The sequence below is a fragment of the Bombus affinis genome, chromosome 5, assembly GCF_024516045.1.
Source record: "Bombus affinis isolate iyBomAffi1 chromosome 5, iyBomAffi1.2, whole genome shotgun sequence".
In the NCBI taxonomy this organism is placed as follows: Eukaryota; Metazoa; Arthropoda; class Insecta; order Hymenoptera; family Apidae; genus Bombus; species Bombus affinis.
This window is the reverse complement of record NC_066348.1, coordinates 7,910,325-7,937,386: the sequence shown is the minus strand read 5'-3', so window position 1 is coordinate 7,937,386 and position 27,062 is coordinate 7,910,325. Positions and strand designations below refer to the sequence as shown.

Here is a 27,062-nt window from a genome sequence, read left to right as displayed (position 1 = left end):
ATCGAGAAGAAGAATATTCTGTTCGTATTACTTGGCCCATAAACTTCTCTAATCTGTGCGCAATATCTCGCGGTGAAGTGTATTATAGAGAACAGTGATCGATTTATCGGCAAGACGTCAAACAAAGTTAAATATCCCTCGTCGATCGAAGGATGAAATACCGAAATCGCGGTATCAGCATCGTGCCTCGAACTTCCTTTCGAAGCATTCTCCATTTTTGTCTTCCAGAATCCCTCTAAATCCAGAAATAAAAGAGATTCCATTTCAATTTCTTCTCTAGTCAGATTGGATTCCGGCTTAACGAGCGTTTCTTTCCTTTTTCTTTCTTTTCTTTTTTTCATCAGGCTTTCGATGGTTTCTTGGTCCCTTTTCTACCATTCGTAGGTCGATAATTATCGACCAATCGACCTTGATGGCGGCTATTCGATCGCTGCAGTTAGCAGCGAAACGATAGTCATACGAATCACTGCAGTAGCATTAAAGAAATTCAAATTGAAACACAAAAAGCTGGTTTTTATTGTTCATTTATGCTATTGGACTGTGTAATAAGCTCGTTCAGATTTTTCTAACTGCAATTTGAACCGTTCAAAAGCCATACTGATCAACATCGAGAAGCAGAGGAAAATATATCGAATGTTACAATTTTTCAAGAATTTCGTATGTCTACGTACTGTAACTATCGCACGTAAATTTGTATAATATTCGAATGACAAACGAACTGATATTATGCTGCATTTGATATCAACAAATATTTTATCACTTGTTTTTCTAGTTCTTTAATGCGTTTAATTATAGTTAAAAGATAAATACATCTCTTTAGGAAACGTATCATTATGTGCATGGGGATTTTTATAAGATTTTTATTACATCTGCATCTGTTTCGATTTTAAACGCGTTGTAAAAAGCTTCCTTCGAGCTTCCTTTTTTTTTACAGCACGAAGGCAAGCAATCAAAAGGTTTCCCCTTTTGCAACGGAAGTTCATTGAAATTCACTGTAATTGTGGACAAATGCTAACTCTGTAACGAGACTCGAGCCTCGAACAATTTTCAGTGCTAAGCAACGTCTCTATTCAATGTACCGTGGTGCACAATCATGCGACTTAATTATTTCAGACATCTCCGGACTCTAACGAGATTCATCCGGATACTTCTATACACAGATACTATACTACTCCAAACGCACCATCCATTGATTTTTTCTTACCTGATGATGTTACTTCTCTTTATTATATTTCATATTTTTTATGTTTTATTCAATTGGAGTTGACGAGAGTTGACGCTGAAAAATAGCAAACTAAATCTTGCCAACTAAATTCTCTTTTATAGTTCGATTTCTTTCACATTTATCTTTGCATTCTGCGGATTTCGACAGGTGCCTTATCCAAAGCCTCCGGCGAAAACCAGGATTAGGCAAATCTAACGTCGATCATCAGCAAATCCTGTGACACATATGTCAACTTAGATCTTTTCGATCGAGAGTAATCTTGAGTCATAGAATTCGTATTCAAGACATCGGTCTTTGTCTTTTCCTATTTTTCTATTCGGTTGGCAATTAAGTGATTGCGGTAGTTGAAATGGAAAAGTAAAAGGGAGAACGATCGAAACGGCGAATGGAAAAAGTTTTCTAATAGTGATACGACTTTGTAAGTGTCATAAAACGAGAAAAAACAATCCGGCGAAATGATTTATGGTGTTATAACGTGTTTGGAATAATCGGTTTAAATAAAGTAGAATTGTTAGCGAAATTTTTACGTTGTTTCGAAATTTACTCGAAACGTATCGTTTTCGTATGTTAAAAGATGCGAAAATTGTAGACGATGAACGAAATATATAATTACTATTTATTTCATTAATTATTCATCGTAAATATAAAAATGTACAAAATCTAATGAAATTCATGATGAATGGTCTTGTAAATTTCTCTAGACATTCGTTATAGTCAAACTAGTTTCCTCTCACTTTTTAACAGTGACGTACGAGTATACATTCGTTTGGAATAATATTAATTCCAAAATAATTTACAACGTAGAATATACTAAATATATACGATTAATTCATGAATATAATTTTCTATGGAACCAATAAGAAGCTAGAAAAATTTACCGAATGTCCAGCATAGGACAAATTGTAAAGTACAAATTAAATAATTAGAAAAAAGAAATGAATAAGAAATAGATACCACTAAATCAAACGAATAAGTTTGGAAGAAAGTTGAAATTCCAGCGACAATTTTATTGGGTTGGCAACTAAGTGATTGCGGATTTTGTCATTAGGTGGTATTGACAAAAGCCGCAATCACTTAGTTGCCAACCCAATAGTTTCAGAAATTCCAGAAAGGGCCGAGGCCTGCACAGGACCGCCAAAGATTAAAACCAGAATAATCCATAAAAATAAACATAAAGCTCGGGCGCTTTTCGCTTCGGTACTTGGTTCTTACGTGCAGGTCGCGGTAGAAATAGCGGATTGAAGATAAATTGTACTTAAGAAATACAAAACGATATTTAATAATCTACATTTAATAATAATAATAATTCTCAGTGAAACTATTCCACATAAATTGTCCAACGACTCCTACCACGACGATTTCTTTCCACATCTCTCACACAATGCTGAGTGCAGCTATCGCAACGCGTATATTCCGTGGTTCATCGATCACTTTACTATTCGTACAAATTCTATCACTTCCGCATTGTCAATATTTATTTTAGAGAGATCTGTACGACAGAGTGAATCATAGAGTTAAAGAATTATTATCCTCAGCGTATAATTTTTATTTGAAGTTAATAAACATAATTTAATTTCTCCGCAATTTAATTCCGACACTGTCGAGTCTTTTATCTTGTAGTTTCCTTCTAAGCTAACGTTATATATGCGCGTATCATAATCAAATAAATCTTCGGATAATCCGTGATAATTCGTGAGCCGAGAAGCAATTAAGTAACAACGTCCATTTAGCAGACAATATCACTGTTAGTTGGCGGAAAAAACTACGGGTAAACGACATTCTCAACAACCGAGAATAAACGTCCATCGAGAGAAATGGTGGAGGCAGACGGGTTTTAGGTCTCACGGCAGCTCGCTCCGAAACTGTCAGCCGGAGAAGTTTAAATGGTCAAACGATGAATACCGGAGAACCGCGACTCGCTGCTGTTTCGTTCGTTAAATTAATTCACCCGACAGTTTGAAGCAATGCTTTATTGTTGTTTGTCCGACATCGTTGTTTCTCATTAACCGTTTTTACTACATTTTCACGAGGTTGATAAGTTGCTCGATTCCTTTTTCATTGAGAAATAAGATGGAAAAGTGGAAAAAGCATAACGACTATTTTGACGTTATACCATAGAGTTTGTTGTATGTATTTATGAGAAATTTTAAAATTGCAAAAACGCACAGAATGTATTTAATATGTAAAATTATGTTATAAAATACCTAGTTGCTATCACTTTAACTTACGTTTTCATAGCTCAACTGGTATCGCTATAGCGGAATATTTATTTCTCAAGTGTCGTATTTCATTTGAGGTTTTGTATCTGACGCGATGAAAAGGTTAACGATAATGTTTCTTGGATAAAAGCATTAATAATACATAAAAACATGTAAACTACGTGTACATATTCAATATTAAATTATGTAAATTATTAGGCAAAGTTGATATACAGATAAGATCTCTATTAAACTCTCACTTCATCATTTGCATAACAGTGTCGTAAGAAAGTGAAGTATAAAAACCTTAACAAGATTTTTACACCTTCAAGATATAGCTTCACATTCTTAAAAACTTGAACACAAAAAGATGTCGCCAATCGATCGTGTAAAAAAAGGTTCTCAGAGTTTAGGGGATTGAACCACTCGTCACTTTCTTCCTCCATCGTCGAATGTTGCTCCACTTTATCATCGCGACAATTATTCCGCGTCGAACACAGCGAACCGGTTAAAGTACCGGAAACTTACCTCGATCATTCTTCTTTTTCTTTTATCGAAAGTGAAATTTGTTTCGCGATAGAATTCACCCGAGAGATGAGATTGGTGGTTTGCAAAATTGAAAGTGGAAAGATTTGAATCACCGCTGCTCCGAGGTGAAACTGGCGATTATTCGTCGTGTGAAAAATTATGAGAAACGTGTTACGAGGTATCTGTGACGACTTCAAATAAACGTTGTTTAGGAGGTTGGACAAAATGATGGACCGTTCGATTTGTACTTCTGTTATGAAGGTACTTTGCGGCATTAAAGGCAAGTTCGCTCACGAATTACCCGGCAAACTTGCCGACAGTGATTTAGATGGCCGAGTTATTTGCTGAGGATAAAGGAACACAGTTTTATCGAACGCGTGACTTGTCTAGCGTATTGGTGATTCTTCATTGATCCCTTGACACGGTAACTGTCGATTTAATGAATAAAGTTTTCAGTGTCCTGAATCGTTGTTAGTAGATACTAGAAGTTAATCTACATATACAAGCACAGAAGAGCTAACTATATTACTTATTCCTTTAACACGTTGACTGCCGCGTCACCCATATTCGGGTGACTGCAAAGTTTCTGATAGGGCTGCATCAGCCATATTCGGATGGCGCTTGTTTGTCTACTTGCAAAGGATCGTCGTAGGTATTTGAAAAGATATTCCACAGGAAGTAATAAAACTATTGAATTGCTATAAAAGTAAGACGAAAATGGTTTACTAAGACAATGATTTAAAATGTAAAACTTTGAAGCATTCTATACAAAGCTGAATTTGGTCAGGACAATTTGGACACTAAGTTGTTTTCTTTAAATTTTCCCGTGTCTTTGATCGGTCCGTTCCACGTCTTTTATCTGCCTTCCTGCGAGCAGATGCGGAACACGTGCGTGTTGGGCCTAAGAAAAGGCAAAGGGGTGCTAAGGGAGAAAGACGAATTAACAGTCAGTGTCAGTCAAGAAGCCAGAGGGTGTGAATTGAGAAGTCAGAGAGCGCGAGTTGCGTTGTCGAGAGAGTGTGGTCCGCGTGAGAGAGAGCGTGAGAGAGATCCGTGGTGACGAGAGTTGCAAATTAACTATTGAGTTGTCTAAATTATTGTACGTTATTGCAATTAGTTCATGATAAACAACCATCGTTTCCTGTTTAAATTACATCACTACACTACACGCATTCGGCGAGTCCCATAGAACGTGACATTCAATTCATTCAAGAAGTTTCTCAATAAAACCAATAACCAAGCAGCTATTTTACAGCTAATTTACATATTATACAAGCAGGACAGAGCTAGCTATATTACTTATTGCTTTAATGATGCCAGGCTGGACTAATGTTGTAAACAGTATATTGCGCCATTTAAAAGATTCAAAGTTACCTTGATACCTCGCAATATGTAAAGTATTTGAACATGAAACTACACGCATCCGACGAGTTCCTTGAAACGCGGCATATAATTTATTTCAATTCTTTTTCGGTATAACCAATAGGCAACAAAATATTAGCTTTTAGATAGTACTTGTTATTGGCTCATCTTGCGTAATATTAACGATTAAGAAATATAATTAATTGGGAAACGAGGGACTCAGTATGGCACAAACCAGCCTGTCAAGTTTCATTTATTCGTCTCTCTGAACAACATTGGAAACCGTGCTGTCGCCAGAGCAACAGCCCTAAACAACTGGTGTGCAGTCGCTGGCAGGAAATTCGAAAATTTCAGCCAGCCATCGGCGAGTGCACGTAGTTTTGCAGAGCGTGGAACGATTAGTCGTGGATTCGCGAGCGTGTCGCTCGCAGCGTATCCATTCTCTGTTGTAAAACGTGTACGGTACGTACACCGCGATGCTGCATCGACATCGCAATGAAAAGCGGCCCGCGTAACAATGTTCTCTGCTTCCAGCGGCGCCGTTGAAACAGGGGGAGGAGAGGGAAAGGCGCGAAAGCTGCCGTGAAAGGGAAAATTTTCTCTCCTTTTCTGCCTTCACCCGTGCGTGCACGGTGGATGAGATCAATAACACACCACCAAGTGAAATCATCAAGACCTTACGACGTGTACTTGTACGCCGTTAACTCGCTCAGCGTACAGACAATTCACGTCTTCGGCTTCAGCTTCTTTTAGATCACACTTAGTTCTAAACTTGCTCACCGCTTTTCCATTATCGCGTTTGATATTCCAATTACCATCGTTCAGTTCGTAACGAATTTCACGGTAGCGCTGCGAAGCCGTGTAACGTTTATGCGTCAAAGACGTTGGAATAATGCAACGGAACCGCTACTTCTTTAACATAGATATAACTCAGACTTAATGTTCAAATGTAAGATTTTTTCACGTACATTCAGAATATTTTCGATTTAGCTGTTTATGCGTCATAGAATCACAGTGAGATAGTTGTAGGCGAAATCATAAGGAAAATCACTTAATTTGACTCGGTTATCAGAATCGTAAATTCTCGTCTCGACTAGTATTGATGTTATTAACATCAGCCGATTTCTCTATCTTCATTAAGATGACAAATATGTTCGAACGGAACCTGACACAGGGTTTTGAAGTTTTAATGTAACTGTATATTTCACAAAGAACACCTTCGAAGACTGAGTGTGCCGATGAATGTTAAATGTACATGGAACGGTGTTGTTTTACTGCGTTTCTTGAGCGAAGAGCCGAGTGCAAGTGAAGTATCGGCGATGCATGTGGAGAAGATGAAAACTTTAGGTGGACGTACTTAGAACATAAGTACGCTGTAGCCAAGTAATCGCTGGTAAATAAGATGAAAACTGCCTTTTTTTTTTTAATTAACGTGGAGGAAATCCGCACGGACACCAGGCCGCTTCACCAGGGGAAGCGGCGTAGTAGTGCCGGACTCCAACCGACTAAAACCTCCACGGTAACCGACCCGGCTGCGATCGAGAGAGGCCCGGCAACTGGTGTGAGCGACACACAGCCCCCTACCCCCGGGCATAAAATGCATCCCCTAATGGAGCGATATGCGGTCACGTCATACCGCGCCTCGTCGCGGATTGCTACCGGACTGCTTGGCGGTCCCGAGGCGCTGATCTACCAGCGCCTAAGTTTGACCCCCATCGGTGAGCGCGGCGGACCTAGCGCGCCTTGTCGTAGCGCGTCCACGATTTCTGCCGCGCCCTTCATAACGTCGGGTTTCTTCGAGATTTCCCGGTTCGCGTGTCTTCCACGCCAGACGCATGAACGCGACCGGGGGACTGACGGACCCTACTCCTGGACGGCCACGGTTGCTCGATGACGACGCAGCGGGGTCCGCTTTACAACCCGCGGCTGCGCCGGTACTGGGGTATCCCTCCCCTGCACCGTAAACGAATTTTTGGTTAGTCTTGTTATCTATGATTCTCAATGTCGCCGATGTCGTCAACAAGGGTTTCCATCCTGGTGCTACTCACTCTTTCGCACCCTACCCCGGTCAAGGCTGGTGCAGGGTGACGGGGAGCCCTACAAGAAGGTGAGGTGAGTAGTCTTGGCAGATATGGGCCCACCAACTTCTCCGAAATTCTCTGCACCGGATCGGCCATTGGCGGGTGCCAAAGGCGCCGACCAGCCACCACCCGACTATAGGAGAACATCAGATTCATCGGGGTTTCCCAGGGCGTGGTCCTACGCCCTGAGAACCCGTACACGCCTCGTGCTTCCCAGATGAGAACTGATTGCCCTTCAATTAACGGTTACTCGCAGTTACGGAACGCATCACGGGAAAATCTCGCGTGTTTCAACGTTTAACGGTTACCGTTAATCGACTCAAGGAGCGTCGAGGCTTAAATCTGATGAAATGGATGAGTGTGTGATGAGTGGGTCGTGTAATGGAACAACAGACATAATTCAAACTTATTTATATCATATATAATATATTAATATATTCTACGTAGATGTACACAGTCATTTGCCAACAAACTCTTCTTCCAGATGAAAAATGAAAATAACACGAGACAACGATGTAAAATTAAAAAATTATTTCCCTTCGATCTTCAGCACGCAAATCAATAATTCGAAGATGTTTTCATCCGCGTGCAAAAAATTATGCGTTTAGGCGTTAATTTTATATCCGTACTAAGTTATTTCTTTACGACTTTATGATGTTTACTAATTCGCAATCCTTTAATTTACATACGTCCTTTAAATAGTTACTCATATTTTATATATATATGTAGTATCGTGGACAAAAAGGCCTAAGATATCGGTCGAACCATAAACAATGTCGCGAGAGACGAGGCATCCTCGGGTCCATCAATGTGTCGTCGGCTCTTTCAAGTGAATATTTTCGTGGAAAAGGCCTACGTGACCCTAGCTACGGGTGTTTGCGGAACACATGCGTGGTGGGTCGAAAAAAGACAAAGGGATGCTAGAGATACAGTGTTAGTTAGAAGTCGTACAGTGTGAGTTGAGAAGTCAGAAAGAGTAAGTGGAGGAGCCGGAGAGTATCAATCGGGAAGTTGAGAGCCGAGTATGATTATAAGACGTACTACGATATTGTAATCAGTTCGTTGTATTGAGTATTGCTTGTTAAACTAAAACATCATTACTTATCCTTACCCTAAGCCCCATTAAGTTACTACATATATATATATATGTCGGAGACGAAAGGACATCGGGGCCTTTATTTTGGAATTTTTGGGAAGATGTCCAATATTTTAATCTAGACTATTTATTATAGCTGTACTTAAATAAAACTTAGAAGTAATTGTTATGATTCAATCCGATTGTGTTTGCCCGAGATTTGTGACAGTGGGCTTGGGTGACACAACTGGTCACTGACCGTAGCCACGGTCACGGAATGGACGTTTTTACCTAAGAGAGAAATGCCAATATTATGGGACACACGTTGTATTAATAATCAAACCCCCGGCAAGAGCAATGTCGCCGCTAAGCGGGGCTGCCTAGCAACTGCGGCTGGAATTTTGTTGGTATCCCCGGCCAATATACAACAAACAAATGCGATGGTAAGGAGAGGAAGGTTTCCATCAGATTTTTATTCTTGCGATCACCTTAAAGAGTTTTCACATCGTCTTTACGTGCAGTATTATACCGAGCGTCATAGCAAACGTTACTTTGTGCTTCAGAACATATACGACGTTTAACAAAGAGTTACCTCGTTGGCTGTGGATTCGTTATTGAACCTAAGAACATATTTATACCAGTAAATATAATCTCTATCGTACAACAACGATGGCTAGTCCGAATGAAGATTCGTTACATGCTCCTAAATCTAACGGTAACATATATCTGTAGATTAAACAATTATGGATTAATTATCTACGAATCACAAAGTCGTAAAGAAATAATTTAGAAACGCATAATTTTTTGTATGTAAATTAAAACATTTTCGAAATATTGATTTGCGTGCTGTAAGATCGTAGAGAGGTAACTTTTTAAATCCACTTTTTATTTTTCATCTGGAAGAAGAGTTTGTTGGCAAATGACTATGTACATCTACGTAGAATATATAAACGATTAATTATTCTGAACATACGATACATTGTTCATCTTGATAATTGTGTAGTATAATTTCTGAAATGCAGAATTATTTCATAAAATAATGTCACGTAATGGATGAATAAACAGTTACTATCAAATACAGAAATCTAATAAAACTATTGCCATCGCATAAATATTCAATCTTTATAATAATTCGTGATGAAATTCCAAAATCGTGATAAAATTCCAAAATCGTGATGAAATTCCGAAATCGTGATGAAATTCCGAAATCGTGATGAAATTTCAAATTATAAAGATTTTAGTTCTTGAAAATCACAAGGTGCTCGTGTCTAACATAATTAATTACAATTTCGAGCGTGCACGTATCTCGGTAATCGCGAGACATTAATATGGTATGAGGTAAGTAAATTACTTCCTTACATACCTGTAAAATATTAGGTCGTGCGAAAAGTTTCTTTCGTTTTATAAGGAAATAATGGATGCACAAATTTATGTTATTTATATTATTTATTTATTATTATTATTTACTTATTATTATTTATACTATTTATTTTTATTTATTATTTTAAATTTATTATTATTTATATTATTTTATCCAATTACGTATGATCCATTTTGTTCTATCGAACTAAAGATCACAATGTCTGACAGACTAGGTTTCATGTTCGTATAAAGATGCGTTGTTGTAAAAGACGTGTCTGTAAAAGAAAGACACTTTCCGGACAACTTAATACTCAGGTAGCGTATTTGCCTTATAGATATCTCGATATTTAATATTTAATTTTATTTTATCATACACGAATGATATACCGAATAAATGAAAACACGAGTAAATAAATGTTTCAAAGGAAAAAATCAAACTTTGATGGACGAATAAACTTTTCCATCTTGATAAACGTTAGTTATTTCAAAATATTTGATTTTAGAATTTAAAAGTTCGAAATTTTGGATTTAGGAGAAATTGGATTGTAAAGAAATGAACAAATTCGAGAATTCGAAATGAAATCGTATTTATAATTTGTATATATATTAAATGAAATTTGAGAATAAACATATTAAATAAATAACGCAAATTTTATCCATATCTACCACAAGAATCATCTTTACAAGATGTTGAATCATCACTGTGGCATCGTAAAATGATCGTATAGAACTCAATGAATTTTTAAGCAGTACGAAAACAATAATTAATTATAAATTTAATTATTGTTTTAATTTAATTAATTTAATTTAATTAATTTAATTAATTATAAATTTAAAAGTGAAAGTGCTGACGGACCAAAAGAAACAGCAAATCTCCATGAGTCATCAGGTTCAGCGCGTCCATGATCCTTTTGCGAAGAAAAGGTGACTGGGAAGGTGAAAAGCGAACACGACCATATTTAGTCATGGACGAGTACAAAAACTTATGTGTGATGGAAGTCGTTAGTCGTTACGAGTTAATTAGTTGTATTGATTTAGTTGCTCCAGATGTAATTTATTAGTTTATTACGAAACAGTTTTAGTTAATTAGTTATAGTTTGTCTGTTCTATCATTTGCCAATAAATATATATAAAATAATGAACACAGTTTATTAAATATTAAATAAATCACAGCTCGTTCGCTATTCACTGACAGAAACTATTATAAACAAGATGGAATTAATCATCGACCTATACAATATCGAGTAATAATCAATATTTTCATTCCTCCAAAGTCATTCTTTCGATACACGAAGACGCAAGTTCTCCTTTCAAGGAACCAATCAGCTCAACAAGACACCACTCAACCTAAAATCCTACACCTCGTCTCAAGAGCACACTGTGCGCTGTTCGATATCGAGAAACTTGATAACAGATCGCCATTTATTTTTAATCGAACAGGCAAGATGGTCCAGACAGTTTAGACATTGTTAGAAGAGGCTTATCAGCTTCGAGTTGGTCCCTAGCGAACTGGAAACGTATTCTACGACTGCAACCGTTGAGAACGAAACAAAACGCGCTAACATGTGTCGCAGAAAAATTGCAACTTTCTTTATTCTTTGTGCTCCCCTTTCTCGATATTCTGAAAAACAGTTTCTGGAGTTCCGCCTGGGCAAAGTAAAGGCCAAAAATCGACAAAACGTGGAATCATGCAGATTCCACCAATAAAAATAGTTAATTCCGGTGAAACATATTTCATAAATAAAGCTACAGACTCTATATATGTAGAGAAAAAAGACGATATTATGGAAACAACACAATCCGACGGGGAGCAAAACATACCAATACACCAGGAAGAAAGCTGGACGGTGGCAACCTCCAGCAAAAAACGGAAGGTAACCCCGCTCGCAAGGGCGAGGAAAATTGATACATTTGGAAAAAAACAATGGCTACAAGATATCAAGCTGCATAATCCATTCAGCGCACTGCCAGAAAAGGCAGCAACGGACCCAACGGAAAGTCCGACAAACCGCATCCCCAAACCATCACCGATATACATAGATGCGAAAATAATTGACCCCCTCATCGAACTACTAAACAACACCCCAGGGAAAGACAACTATGTCATCAAACAGATAAAAATAGAACAGGTGAAAGTGCAAACCAACACCCCAGACACATTCAGAAAAGTGACAAGATAACTAAAGGATAAAAATGCAGCGTATCACACTTTCCAACTCAAAACTGACAAAAGCTACAAAGCAGTAATCAGGGGACTACACCCAAAAACAAATACCGGAAAAATAAGTGCAGAATTGGCAAAAATCGGACACCAGGTAAGGACAATTAATAACATTAACAAATACGATACCAAACAACCATTACCGCTATTCCTAGTTGAACTAGAACCTAGAAACAACAACAAAGAAATATACGATATAGAAAAATTACTAAACACAATAGTAAAAGTGGAGCCACCTAGACATAAAAAAGAAATCCCACAATGCATAAGGTGCCAACAATACGGACACACTAAAAACTATTGCAATAGAACCCCGGCATGCGTTAAATGCGCAAAAAATCATCTTACGATACACTGCCCATCCACGGGAAAAATAGAGGAGGTTAGATGCTATAACTACAACGGAAAACACCCAGCCAGTTATAAAGCTTGCGAAGCTAGGAAACAATTACAACGCAAGCTGTTCCCGCCCCTACGAAGCAGGACAATCACTAACACACAAGCCCAACAGGACAGCACGAAACCCGAAATTATACCAAATACAGAGCAAGCAACAAACTCCAAACCCATCAGCACCAACACCATTGGTAGTCTAAACTATGCTCAAGTAACCAGCCAAACGACACATACAGACAACCAATACCACAGCAACAGTAACAATGACACTGCAGAAATAAAAGAACTGCTCAAACAATCCATAAAGAACACAGAAATGCTAACCAGAATGATAAGCGAACAAAACGCAGTACTCAGACAGCAAACCCAATAAATCACAGTCATGCTACAACTGCTTACAAACGTGCTAAGCAAAAAATAAAAACGGACACGTTAAAAATAGCAGCCTGGAACTCAAATGGCCTACAACAACGGGCCCTTGAAATTAAAACATTCATATACAATAACAATATAGACATACTACTTGTCTCAGAAACACACTTCACTACAAAAAGCTACTTGAAAATACCATACTACACCATATATGATACCAAACACCCCTCAGGAAAAGCTCACGGAGGGACAGCAGTGATAGTCAGAAATGATATCAAACATTATCTACACAGCCAAGTTAACAAAGAATATTTACAAGCAACCACTGTTACAGTTCAAACTAGCAGCAACTATTTCCAGTTGTCAGCAGTATATGTGTCTCCGCGACACAAAATAACATCACAAATGTGGGAAGAATACTTCCAGGACCTAGGGGACAAGTACATCGCAGCGGGAGACTACAACTCAAAGCACACGCTATGGGGGTCAAGAAACATTACACCTCGAGGCAAAACACTGGAAAAATACATTAGAAATAATAACCTCAATATATTATCCACAGGAACACCGACACATTGGCCGACTGACCTGAACAAAAAACCAGATCTTCTGGACTTTGCAGTTACAAGGGGACTAAACACAAATAAACTAAAAATAACACCCAACCTCGAGCTCAGCTCCGATCATACACCCATAATAATTGAATACAGAAACAAACCAATACACTATAGCAAACCAGAAACACTATGCAATAAATCCACCAAATGGCAAACATCCAAAGAAATAATAGAAAGCAAAATAAGCTGCAACATCCCGTTGAAAACTCCTAAACACATAGAACAGGCAGTAGCAACATTGACAGCAACTATCCAAGAAGCAGCAAGGACAACAACTACACCCGAATCAACCAGCAGACAAACAATAACAATCCCGCAAGAAATACTCGACAAAATCAGAGAAAAAAGAAAAGCAAAAGCAAAATGGCAAAAATACAGAACCCGAGAAAACAAAAAACACTTAAACAAACTTGCAAAGGAAATAAAAAACAAAATAAAGGAGCACAACGATAACGAATTCGCAAAGTTCATAGGGACACTCTCTACACACAAGAACACCAACTACTCAGTATGGAAAGCCACGAAAAAAATAAAGAAGCCAATAATACCCGTCCCGGCAATCAGAAAAGCAGATAACACATGGGCAAGAAGCAACGAAGAACAAGCTGAAGAATTCTCTCCAACCACCTCTGCAACACATTCACACCACACATTATCAACAACAGCAACCTCAAAAGTCATACGGAGGAGGATGCGCAAACCACTATTACCACAACCGACAAGGAATACACCATACCTAAAACATCAGCACAAGAAATTAGAAACATAATTGATAAAACAAAAAACAACAAAGCGCCAGGAATCGACCTAATCAATGGTAAAATCTTGAAAAACCTTCCGCCAAAAGCAATAAGACTAATGACAATAATATTCAATGCCATTCTAAGAATTCAATACTTCCCCAAACCATGGAAATTAGCACAGATCAAAATGTTACATAAACCAGGCAAAGACCCGCACCAAACTGCATCTTACAGACCAATATCTCTGCTTCCAGTATTTTCCAAAATACTGGAAAAAATAATATATTGCCGGATAAAAAAAATAATAGAGACAAAAAAAACTAATACCGGATCACCAATTTGGTTTCAGAAACAAACACTCCACGATAGAGCAAATGCACAGGCTTATAAACGAAATAATAGTAGCACTAGAAAACAAGGAATACTGCACAGACATAGAGAATAGTATAGACATAGTGTATAACATAACAGTATAGACATAGAGAAAGCATTCGATAAAATTAACCATGAAAGTCTACTACAAACAATTAGGAAACAATTCCCGGAGCAAATACACCAATTAATAAAATCCTACCTAAGCAGCAGAACCTTCGTAATAAAAATCAAAGACACACATTCTGAAGTTAAAGACATCAAGGCCGGGGTACCACAAGGAAGCGTCCTAGGCCCAATACTATACACATTATACACGGCGAACATACCAACAACTACCAATAACACAGTACTGACATTCGCGGACGACACAGCAATACTAGTCAGGCATACCAACCCAGAAACGGCAGTCAAAATACTACAAGAACATATCACAAAAATAGGAAAGTGGCTACAAGAAAAACAAATAAAAGCAAACCCCAATAAATGCAACCATATTACATTCACGCTACGAAAAAAGATACCACCAAACATCCTATTGAACGGCACGCATATAACGCAAACAAAGCATGTCAAATACCTAGGACTCAACTTAGATACACAACTCACACGGAAACTACACATCAAATCAATAGTAGAAAAAATAAAGAAAATAAGGAGACAAATGCATTGGCTAACAAGCCGAAAATCCAAATTAAGCATTGAAAATAAATTAAAAATATATAAAACGATCATAAAACTAATCTGGACGTACGGAATACCATTATGGGGGACGGCAGCAATGAGCCATATAAACAAAATAGAGGTAATACAGGCTAAAATCCTCAGAACAATAGTAAACAAACCTTGGTACGTCAGAAACGAAGATATACGGAGGGACCTGAGAATGCCAACGGTCAAGGAAGAAATTAGCAGATACTCCGAGAAATACAAATCAAGAATAGCAACACACCCAAACCGGTTAGCTGCGGAAACATACAAAACCATAAACATGGACAGAAGACTAAAAAGGAAGCACCCAGCAGACCTTATAAAGGACATAACCTAACAAACACGAGGATGGTACCCCGCTAGGGGTAGCCACTAACATGCTAATTTAACCGTTAAAAAATTCCACCAAATGTCCAAATTGGACAAATTGTGAATTTCAATAATAATAATAATAATAAAAAAAAAAGAAAGAAAAAAAAGAAAAAAAAGAAAAAAACCAGTTTCTGACTCGTGCAGTCGTCTGTCACAAACACGTTGACCAGCGACCTTTTCTTTGAGAACAAATTCGCTTAATAATTATGTAAGTAATTTGTAATAATTATGACAGTAAATTTACAGTTTAACGGTTTTGTTTTGATAAGAAGTTCAGACGGTTAGAGACAGTTATTCTTATATTTAATGTGCCTTAAATTCTCTCTCCGGCTATTTTTTTTTCTTTTTCTTTTCTTTTTTTTTTTTTTTTTTTTTTTTTTTTTTTTTTTTTTTTTAAGCTGAAGAATATTAATGGACGAAATATTCAAGTTTGTGAAACTTCGATGAATATTTTCGTTGGACTGGGATGGAAGGATAATGAAAGATTTAAAACCAGAAACATTACAGCTATAAAAATTGTTTGGTTCGTCGCAAATATAAAATTGTGAACGTGAAGTTTGTAAAGACATAAAAGATCTAATCGTCCGATAGTTCAAGGCTACGTAGATTTGAAATATCGGCGATCGTAAATCTAAAAATACAAGATCATGAAACCAAGAAGATTTGAAATTTTTAAGTTTAGTAACTCTAACTATCCCATCGACTTTGTTTGAGAAAAGTAAAGTCGATGAAGAAAGAATACAGAAATTCCTGAAATGATATGTATTTCTTTCTAGATATTTTATTCATCGAACATTGAGTTTTTCTTCAAAATGAAACAGGAAAATGGTAATCTTCTACATTAAATTTACAATTCATACTTCTGTGCATTTAATTTGCATCAAGTACCAGCCATTATATTATATTCTACTTTTTTTCTACTTACTACGAATAAAGCGTAATCCTTCAAAACATATGTAGTAGAATGAAATAATGATAAATGATGTTTCAAGTAGTCTCTCGACGATGCGCAACAAGAGATGTGTAATACAGTAGTTGGTAAATGGATTGAATCAACAATATCCGTTTTATTGTTGGAAATTCAAGGAGTTAATAGCTGCCTGATTAAAAAACCGACTACAAGCATTTACAAACAATATGCAATCATGCAAAAAGGCTGCAATAATTATGGTACATTATATCCAGGTCTGGTTTATCGTGCATTAATTTCATCGTTACGTCAATGACTAATTTACGAATAACATTGTATACTTTTTAATTCGTTTTATATATAACTTGATATTTTACATTCGTAAAATTGATATCAAATAGAAATTCTATTCGTCGATATCAAAGTAACGTTAAGGTGAATTGATGGAAAGTGAGTAAAGTCGAAAATTTCAGTCAAAGTTATACGAAGGGTATATGATAATACTTTATCGAAAAACGTAAAGCTCTGCAAATAATTTTTGGATATCAGTCTCGTGAAAAAGCTTTTCGCTGAATTGAATATATTAAGCGGAAATCAAATACAGAGTAGTACAATTATCACATAAAATGTTGCAGTATGACGAAGATCCATTATTTATGCAAACTCACCGTTTATCGTATTAATTTGTGACTAGTAACACCAGTTGATGTAAAGTACAGAAGTTAAAAGGTCAGAAAATCAATAGTCAATATCGTAACCGACGTAATCAGACAAATATCGCAAAAATTCCAAGAATTTATATGATCAAACGAGAAGAAGAGGAAACTGAAAAACATAGAAGATGATCTCTTGTACCCGGAAGGAGAGAAAAATACACGAATAACTTGGAAGGAAGATTTATGTCGTGTTATACAATTTGCTGACACTGTAACGTTAGACATAATGATGGAAAAACTTCTATTATTTTGGTAATAACATGTCACGTCTTCTATGAAATCTGAAATTATCTCTTTGAGGTACAGCATTTTAAGACAAAACAGGGCTGCAGTTGCATAGGAATTTTATTTAAAATTACTATCGCCCTGGAGTTACGAACGCGCACAGATAAAATTTTGTCATCTTATGAAACATGCAAACTAATTTACATTAAAACTCTGCAGCACGTCAAACGATACGTTGTGTTTGCTTTGATGCAGACCATTCGCATTGGACGGCTATTGTTGGCTTTATTTGGCGATCTAAGGAAGAAGTTGTCACAACGCTCTTATTCTTAATTATTCTTATTATAAAAATTCTTGCAACGTCGCCGGTTGGATGTTACATGTGTCTACGTATCGTTTTTAAAAAAACTATGCTTCGAACTGATCTAATCAGAAGGTGAGATCTTCAGCGATTATTTCTGCCTTACTAATTAATGCCCTCGGGCTACAACTTACTTTTTATGTTCTAGCGTAAAACAGTTTCTACGTCTTGATCCGTCTTGATTCTTACTTTTTGAATCCCGGTCATCTACGTCGTCGCGTTTGTTATTATATCAACGTCGAGGCGTAAATCATTGTTTTCCGAATGTTGAAGTTCCAACGACGATTTTCGAAGATGTTCGGTAGCTCGAGGATTTAGCTTGTCGAATCGTCAAGGCTGGTAAGTAAACTTTTTGCTTTTTGCAGTCAATGTTGTTGGTTTCTTGTTTAAATGATGCAACGCTTTCAATTGCTGCGTGTTTAACGATGTAAATTCTCCAACGGGATGAAAAGCACGCAGCGACATAAATCGACTTTCGCCGTACAACTCGTAAAATTTTCATCATTTACATGTTCATCGTGTTCGTCTTTAATTCGCTGCGAATCATACGACCTCATACATGGTCTCCCACCTTTTACGAGTACAATTTTTCCTTCTAATTTGTTATTTCTTTGTTAATTTCAGTTAAGTGTTAGAATAAACTGCGGTCAAAGAATTTCGCCTAGTCTCTAGTTCGATCTTCTTATTTAAATCGTTCGACCTACCTGACGGAGGCGCTAACGACGGAGGAGTTAATAACGTTTGTTACCAAACAATGGTGGAATGAAATATCACTGTGTATATGCACATGTAAATACTAAAAGAAACATTTTAATGGTCAATATATTTATTCATGAACGAACGTGCGTAGTCAGCGAATATATTCATTAATATTGAAATATTCGAACGTGAATAAATCTTTTAATAATTATTTCATGACTAATATATGGCATATCTGAAATGTGTTACAAATTTCAATAGTGCATCGCAATATTTCTTTGGAGCGAGTAAAAGGAATGTTGTTCTTAACGTTTGAATGGAAACCGCGACCAAACGATCTAAAGCGATACTACTAGCATTCGTAAACTTTTCTTATATTTTTCTAAGTTACATACGTTACGATATAGTTGATTGTTATTGTTGTACGACTTATATGGTATAATCATTCTAGTTGCGCCTCAGAAAATATTTTATAATGTATATTTTATTGATAAAACCCTGTAAAATGGCACACTGGAATTTTAATTACATAACATTCTAAAGACGTCCAGATAAATACCTGTCTATAACAAATAAAATAAATGATGTTTTAAGACGTCCATACTCATTAAAGCGCTAATAAAATGTTGATTATTCTTGTTGCGAAATCTCTTTCATCAGAAGTTTTAAAATCTATCCTTGCACGAGTAGGTTATCAGCATCACTAGAGAATGTTTCCCATGAATGTTTCGTACATGTATCATATACGAGTTGAGATTAATACAGAAAGTCCATTGTACATTCGACGAAATGGAAATCCATCTTATCAGCGTACATCATTTACACGATTAAAACTATTATATAAATGAGCGTTTGTGAATATTGAAAAAAGGAATAAATATCTAATGATATATCGCATTTACATTCGAGCAAAAGACGAAGGACACCTGGAATCGTTAGTACTGCGACAAAAATGCTTAGTTGATTCGATATTACATCATAAGATTCTAATACTATCAAATACTGAACCGCAAAAAGAAACTGAAGAAATTAAAAGTTTTCTCAAAAGAGCATAAATATGCTAATTCATTATTTCTAACAATCACGAGCCAATAACAGACGAAGTTAATTTAACTGAAGTCTGTAACTCGGCAATCGGCAAAAGGATGGAACATGCAAAATCACTTTCAGCGTCTTACGTCATAAAATGGTACGTTCCTTGGTGGACACGGTTAGTCTTCCTGCGGTCTTTCTAGAAGAAGTTGGCTCCCCATAGTTGAGTTGAACATTCCACTCATATTATAGTAGCCATATTCTTAATCGACTATAGTAAAAAGTGTGTGACAACGTACTTCATCGCATAAGAGAAAATAATGGACATTTGAGTGTTTAACCATTTTTTTCAATAGAGATTTTCAGTAATCCGAGTGTAAATTTTACTCCAAAGTATGAAGTACGGAAATATTTCGTCGTGGATATGGTTATCCCTTTTATCATTAACAACGATTTATGTGACGACCCAAGCGACCACGCTAGACTCAGTGACCATGAGGAAGGTACTTCCGGCGTACGCCATTTTGGAAAATGCTGATCTTCTAAATTCCAGCAGATGTCGAACGGAGATTGATGAATTTCGTAATGCTGTTAATAACCAGATATTTTGGGGTCTAAGAGGTAAATGTAATTTTCAAAATATTTTGACGAATTTCGTTCGACAAAGCTACTGCCAGTCCATTGCCAACAAAGGAAGGAAGGAAATTTACCGAACGAAATATGTATAGGGCTATAACGATGTACAATTCGAATAATTATACACTGTGGTTGCGATTGTGTTTCGTGATACACATTTGTTTACATATGGTACACCCCAATTCACCCCAATAACAACAAAAACAACTTGTGTGTAATCGCCACAATTTTTCTAGCCCTGATCATGTCGCAATTGTATAAACTGCATAATTTTTCGTCCACTCAATCCCGACCATCGAGACTTCCTTCGCACCATGCGCTAGAAATTAGTTCCTTCGTTTGAAGTGCGGAAGTGGGTTCTCTCAACTAACTGCATCTTCTGGCTTCAAACATGAAACGACAAATTCTGCATTCAACTTCCTTACCGCTTAAAATCCTTATTGCCAATTGTATCATCAGATATTTCCAATGCAGTATCATATATTCTTTAAGCTTTGGACACCAGTGGTGTGCCACCCGGGGGATTTCTGAATGGACACAATTATTGGTTAGGAGATCACCTAGCTTGCATCAGCATCTCTCAAAATCGCACGTTGTTTATCGCGGAGAACAAACTAAAGAACAATACGAGATACCGGAATTCGAACGAGGAGCTTCCACCTTTTGAGCTTCGTTTTTTTATTGGACGCATGCGGCACAGTAGCACTATGCAATATCACCAAGAATTACCAAACGAAGTAAGCACGTGGATATGCTCCACAATTGACATAATCAGAATTACATTACCGGTTTTTATGATTATGACGAATTCTTCTTTTAGGATTTGGTGACACTTGGACTTTGTCTACCGGCTTCCTGCACCAAACACGATGTAGCTACAATGCTAGATAAAGTCTTGCATAATAAAACTCTTTTTATTGGAGAACTTTTTACCATAAACTTCAGACTCCAGGAAGTCACTGATTTGGTGAATGATTATCAATGGCTCCTCTCTTCAAAGATGATCTCCATCATGTATGTAAATTTCATGCTCTTAATCGATAGTCCTAATTTCTATTCTCAATAGACATAGATACAAGTATCATGATCGGCGTTCGAATAAATATCAAGTAGAAACTTTAAAACTTTGATTACAGAGGAGTTTTGCTATTGTTGTTTACTACCGTGACAGCGGCCACAGTATACGATATTTCCGTCCATCGAAACCATGTAAACAGCGAAAAGAAAATCATTCGGCTTCAAGATGGAAATACGGAGGGTAAGCGATACATACGACAATACCTGGTATTCCGTTAATGATTCTGATCGCCACGAGTTTATTTCATGGGAATCTATATGACGTACGGTTAACTTTGAATAGAATTGAAGAATGTAAGAAAAGTAAAATGCAAAACCAGTGACGATGGACCGGCACCTTCAGAGTCCAGGCAACAAAATCACATGAACCAATATCTGCTCTGTTTTTCGCTGCTCAGAAATGCACGGCATCTATTTCAAATACAAGAGAGTACAGAGCCTTTGCGTATATTCTACGGTATGAGAGTGTTGGGAATGCTATGGATTATTCTCGGGCATTTGATAATGTTCGGGTTTCATGTTATGGGTAAGAAATGAATTTCAATCGCGTTTTAATTTCGCTAATATTTCTGATATATTTCTTTTAACGACACCAATCGTGTGTGCAGCTAACAAATCGCTTTACTACATGAGGAACGATGAAGTGCTCATGAAAATCATAAATAATCCGACGTTTCCGGTGGACACGTTTTTCTTTATGAGTGGTTTTCTGTCGTCTTATATTTTTCTCAAGGAAAAACAAAAAATGAAGAGAACACTGTCTATAACAGAAAGGGCGAATATGTTCATTCAAGTAATCATCAAACGATATATTAGGTATAGATAATATTAATATGTCTTTATGTTGTAATTTATGCCTGATGCGTATACAATGATCATGAAATAATAATAATATTAATTTCGAAGACTTACACCTGCATATTTCATCGTTATACTGATATCGATATTGAATTTTACCTGGCATGATCATGTCTCAGCACTTCTTCCCTATGAGCATCCAAGTGAGAAGTGTTCTAAATATTGGTGGACTAACATACTTTACATAAACAACTTCTACCATTGGAATGACGTAGTACGTATATTTTCTGAGATAATTCATTGCAAACATCTTTCGCATTACTAGAAAAGAATCGTTTTGAAGAGAAGAACTGTTTGCAGTGTCTCATTTGGAGTTGGTACCTACCCAATGATATGCAGTTTTCCGTATTTGGTACTCTTCTCCTAATGTTATCGATCACGTGAGTTTGAAATTTGGTTTTGTAGTCATTCATTGGCCAGTTTTACCCGACCACTAAATTCGACTGTTTCAGGCATTACAATATTGCCACTGGGTTAGGCGTTCTTAGCATAATTTTATCGATAGTAACAGTCGCTTACACGGGATACACCATTAATTACCAGCATTCGTAAGCATACAAAATGTTTCACATTCTTTATAACATAAGGAATTTGTAAATACACTTATATTTACTTTCCTAGGATTACCGCAATCTATAACGCGGGGACAGACATTTATATACGACCGTGGTGTAGAATATCCCCTTATCTCATAGGAATAGCTACATGTCAGCTTCTTACAAAATGCGATTTCAAATTACATTTATCAAAAGTAATGTATACCGTTTATTCGTTACAACTATATTCCTGTACATCTTTCAATAATGCAATTAAATTTATCTTACAGAAAACCTTAATCATTGGATGGATCTTGGCAACTTTATGTAATGGTACGATTCTCTTCGGATTTGATAACAAGAACGTATCCTTAAGTCTATCCATTCTTTATTTGTCCCTCAGTAGAGTAGGCTGGGCCTTAGGTATTGCCTGGGTGGTAGTTGTATGCACCACGAGCCATGCCGGTAATTCGATATTTTTCATGTCACTCATTAATGCGTTAATGTTATTCTTCTTACTGTAAATTACACCCAAGTATATTTGATACGTTTGCAGGTATCGTGAAGAAAATCTTATCACTAGATATTTTCGTTATTTTGAGTAAATTTACGTATGGTGCTTATCTTCTAAACCCTATTTTTATACTTTCGGTTCTTTCTTCACGTTATTATCCTTTCTATATTGATAACGTCACCATTGTAAGTATAATGAAATTATTTCATTTGGACAATTTCGACGTAGTATTAGTACTATGAAATAACGTTTCTATTTTTCAGGGTATTCTGTTCATTGCAATCGTTGTTTGTAGCTTCATTGCTTCTATTTTGTTATTCGTAACAGTCGAAATGCCATTTGCATCACTTCTGAAATTGTGTAATGGTGCACCAAAAAAAAAGAAAGAAGTTGATGGTGATAAATTCCTCTGAGTCATTATTAAATTATTAAATTATTAAACTAATAATAGGAAGTTAACCTTTCATATGTCAAAATATATATAACTCAGCGTAATTCAGTGTTTCATAACGTTTCATTATACATGATTCGCAATGTTATTTAATATTTTCAAACATGTAAGAAGGGGAATTAATTAAGAGATTCACTTGCGCGAAAATGTTGTACATTCTTCTAAGAAAGTGATTTGGACGTCGAAAAGAAATTCATATACAAATAAATAAAGATCACTGAAAGAAGAGAAAAGTCTTTGCTGTTCAGTACACGGCGAGCTTCTCACAGTTGTTAACACTGCTCGTTCCTAACACTGCCAGTTGCCTTGCATGTTAAAAAACAAAACACTTGGAGAATACGACAAGAAAACGCGTGGACAATGCTGCAAGTTCACGTATAAAAAGTAAATCGTGCTGTCTCATACTGAAATTCCATTGACGATACAAATCTTCAGCACCAATTTTTTAATAGGATTAATATTTAGGATTTATAGGATTTAGGAAAATAGGATTAATTTGACCACAAACGCCACAAATTCCAACTTTACAGCTTCTTGATTTTTGTACGATCATGGTCTAACCGGTCGCCATAAGACCATAAGGTAAGTAAAGAATGATCGAAACCTAATCCATTATTCAAGATTCAAACGCATATAGAGTGTTCGAGACGCTGACCTCGAAAGTAATGTAACAGCAAAGATTATTTATTAGTATGAATAATTCTCTTTAGTTAACTTAAACGGGCGGAATATACATTCAGTGTTAGATGTAATGTGACAATCTGAATGTAAGGTCAGACCTATCCGAAAAAACGACAGATGACATCACGAGACACGTTGGCAGAGATAAGACACGCTGATTAGTTATTTAAATGTTTTGAAATTTGCGAGGATGTTTGATATAATATCATTGGTCATTCTTCTTTTATAAGTGATGAGACCACTGCTACTGACGTTCCTCAGCGACTCGAAAAATTCATACCGGAATAAGAAGTTTTTTTTTTATTTATTGAAATTCACAATTTGTCCAATTTGGACATTTGGTAGAATTTTTTAAAAGTTATATTAACATGTTGGTGGCTACCCCCAACGGGGTACCATCCTCTCGTTTGCTAGGTTATATCCTTTATGAGGTCTGCTGGGTGCTTCCTTTTTAACCTTCTGTCCATGTTTGTGGTTTTGTACGTTTCCGCAGCTAGCTGGTTTAGCTGTGTTGCTATTCTTGATTTGTATTTTTCTGAGTATCTGCAAATTTCTTCCTTGACCATTGGGATTCTCAGGTCCCTCCGTATGTCATCATTTCTGACGTACCATGGTGTGTTTACTATTATTCTAAGGATCTTTGCACTTTGCTCTATCGTGGAGTGTTTGTTTCTGAAACCAAATTGGTGTATTAGTTTTTTATTGCTTTTATCCGGCAATATATTATTTTTTCCAGTATTTTGGAAAATACTGGATGCAGTGATATTGGTCTGTAAGATGCAGTTTGGTGTGGATCTTTGCCTGGTTTATGTAACATTTTGATCTGTGCTAACTTCCATGGTTTGGGGAAGTATTGAATTCTTAGAATTGCATTAAATATTATTGTCATTAGTCTTATTGCTTTTGGCGGAAGGTTTTTCAAGATTTTACCATTGATTAGGTCGATTCCTGGTAGTTTGTTGTTTTTTGTTTTATCAATTATGTTTCTAATTTCTTGTGCTGTTGTTTTAGGTATGGTGTATTCCTTGTCGGTTGTGATAATAGTGGTTTGCGCATCCTCCTCCGTATGACTTTTGAGGTTGCTGTTGTTGATAATGTGTGGTGTGAATGTGTTGGAGAGGTGGTTGGAGAATTCCTCAGTTTGTTCTTCGTTGCTTCTTGCCCGTGTGTTATCTGCTTTTCTGATTGCTGGGACGGGTATTATTGGCTTCTTTATTTTTTTCGTGGCTTTCCATAGTGAGTAGTTGGTGTTCTCGTGTGTAGAGAGTGTCCCTATGAACTTTGCGAATTCGTTATCGTTGTGCTCCTTTATTTTGTTTTTTATTTCCTTTGCAAGTTTGTTTAAGTGTTTTTTGTTTTCTCGGGTTCTGTATTTTTGCCATTTTGCTTTTGCTTTTCTTTTTTCTCTGATTTTGTCGAGTATTTCTTGCGGGATTGTTATTGTTTGTCTGCTGGTTGATTCGGGTGTAGTGGTTGTCCTTGCTGCTTCTTGGATAGTTGCTGTCAATGTTGCTACTGCCTGTTCTATGTGTTTAGGAGTTTTCAACGGGATGTTGCAGCTTATTTTGCTTTCTATTATTTCTTTGGATGTTTGCCATTTGGTGGATTTATTGCATAGTGTTTCTGGTTTGCTATAAAGTATTGGTTTGTTTCTGTATTCAATTATTATGGGTCTATGATCGGAGCTAAGCTCGAGGTTGGGTGTTATTTTTAGTTTGTTTGTGTTTAGTCCCCTAGTAACTGCAATGTCCAGAAGATCTGGTTTTTTGTTCAGGTCAGTCGGCCAATATGTCGGTGTTCCTGTGGATAATATATTGAGGTTATTATTTCTAATGTATTTTATTCAGTGTTCTGCCTGGAGGTGTAGTGTTTCTTGGTCCCCATAGCGTGTGCTTTGAGTTGTAGTCTCCCGCTGCGATGTACTTGTCCTCTAGGTCCTGGAAGTATTCTTCCCACATTTGTGATGCTATTTTGTGTCGCGGAGGCACATATACTGCTGACAACTGGAAGTAGTTGCTGCTAGTTTGAACTGTAACGGTGGTTGCTTGTAAATATTCCTTATTAACTTGGCTGTGTAGATAATGTTTGATATCGTTTCTGACTATCGCTGCTGTCCCTCCGTGCGCTTTTCCTGAAGGGTGTTTGGTATCATATATGGTGTAGTATGGTATTTTCATGTAGCTTTTTGTAGTGAAGTGTGTTTCTGAGACAAGTAGTATGTCTATATTGTTATTGTATATGAATGTTTTAATTTCAAGGGGCCGTTGTTGTAGGCCGTTTGAATTCCAGGCTGCTATTTTTAACGTGTCCGTTTTTATTTTTTGCTTAGCACGTTTGTAAGCAGTTGTAGCATGACTGTGATTTGTTGGGTTTGCTATCTGAGTACTGCGTTTTGTTCGCTTATCATTCTGGTTAGCATTTCGGTGTTCTTGATGGATTGTTTGAGCAGTTCTTTGATTTCTGCAGTGTCGTTGTTACTATTGTTATGGTATTTGTTGTCTGTGTATGTCGATTGGCTGGTTACTTGCGCGTAGCTTAGACTGCCAAAGGTGTTGGTGCTGATGTGTTTAGTGTTTATTGCGTACTCTGTATTTGTCACAGAGCCATAAATTACCAATAGAAAATTACCCCAGGGGAGGGGGGGGGGGCTAAAGAACATCCTGCAGGCCATCGAAACAACAACATAGACAGTGACCCAGGGTCAGAAGACAGTAACAGCATTGCCACCTCT

The 27,062-nt window shown here is 36.9% G+C and overlaps 2 protein-coding genes across 9 annotated transcripts in view; one reads left to right on the top strand and one right to left on the bottom strand.

Annotated features, from left to right (window-relative positions):
- The window catches only part of LOC126916525 (monocarboxylate transporter 10-like), a 335,858-nt gene that overhangs the window by 114,442 nt on the left and 194,354 nt on the right, over window positions 1-27,062 (bottom strand). The gene's annotated exons all lie outside the window — the stretch shown is intronic.
- Window positions 19,746-23,883, top strand: LOC126916524 (nose resistant to fluoxetine protein 6-like). Its single transcript, XM_050722381.1, has 13 exons — window positions 19,746-20,199; window positions 20,707-20,951; window positions 21,035-21,228; window positions 21,351-21,472; window positions 21,575-21,817; window positions 21,900-22,107; window positions 22,198-22,363; window positions 22,450-22,529; window positions 22,602-22,697; window positions 22,771-22,900; window positions 22,976-23,150; window positions 23,242-23,384; window positions 23,463-23,883. The coding sequence occupies exons 1-13, from the start codon at window positions 19,974-19,976 to the stop codon at window positions 23,610-23,612; spliced, it is 2,178 nt and encodes a 725-aa protein (XP_050578338.1). The 5' UTR covers window positions 19,746-19,973; the 3' UTR covers window positions 23,613-23,883.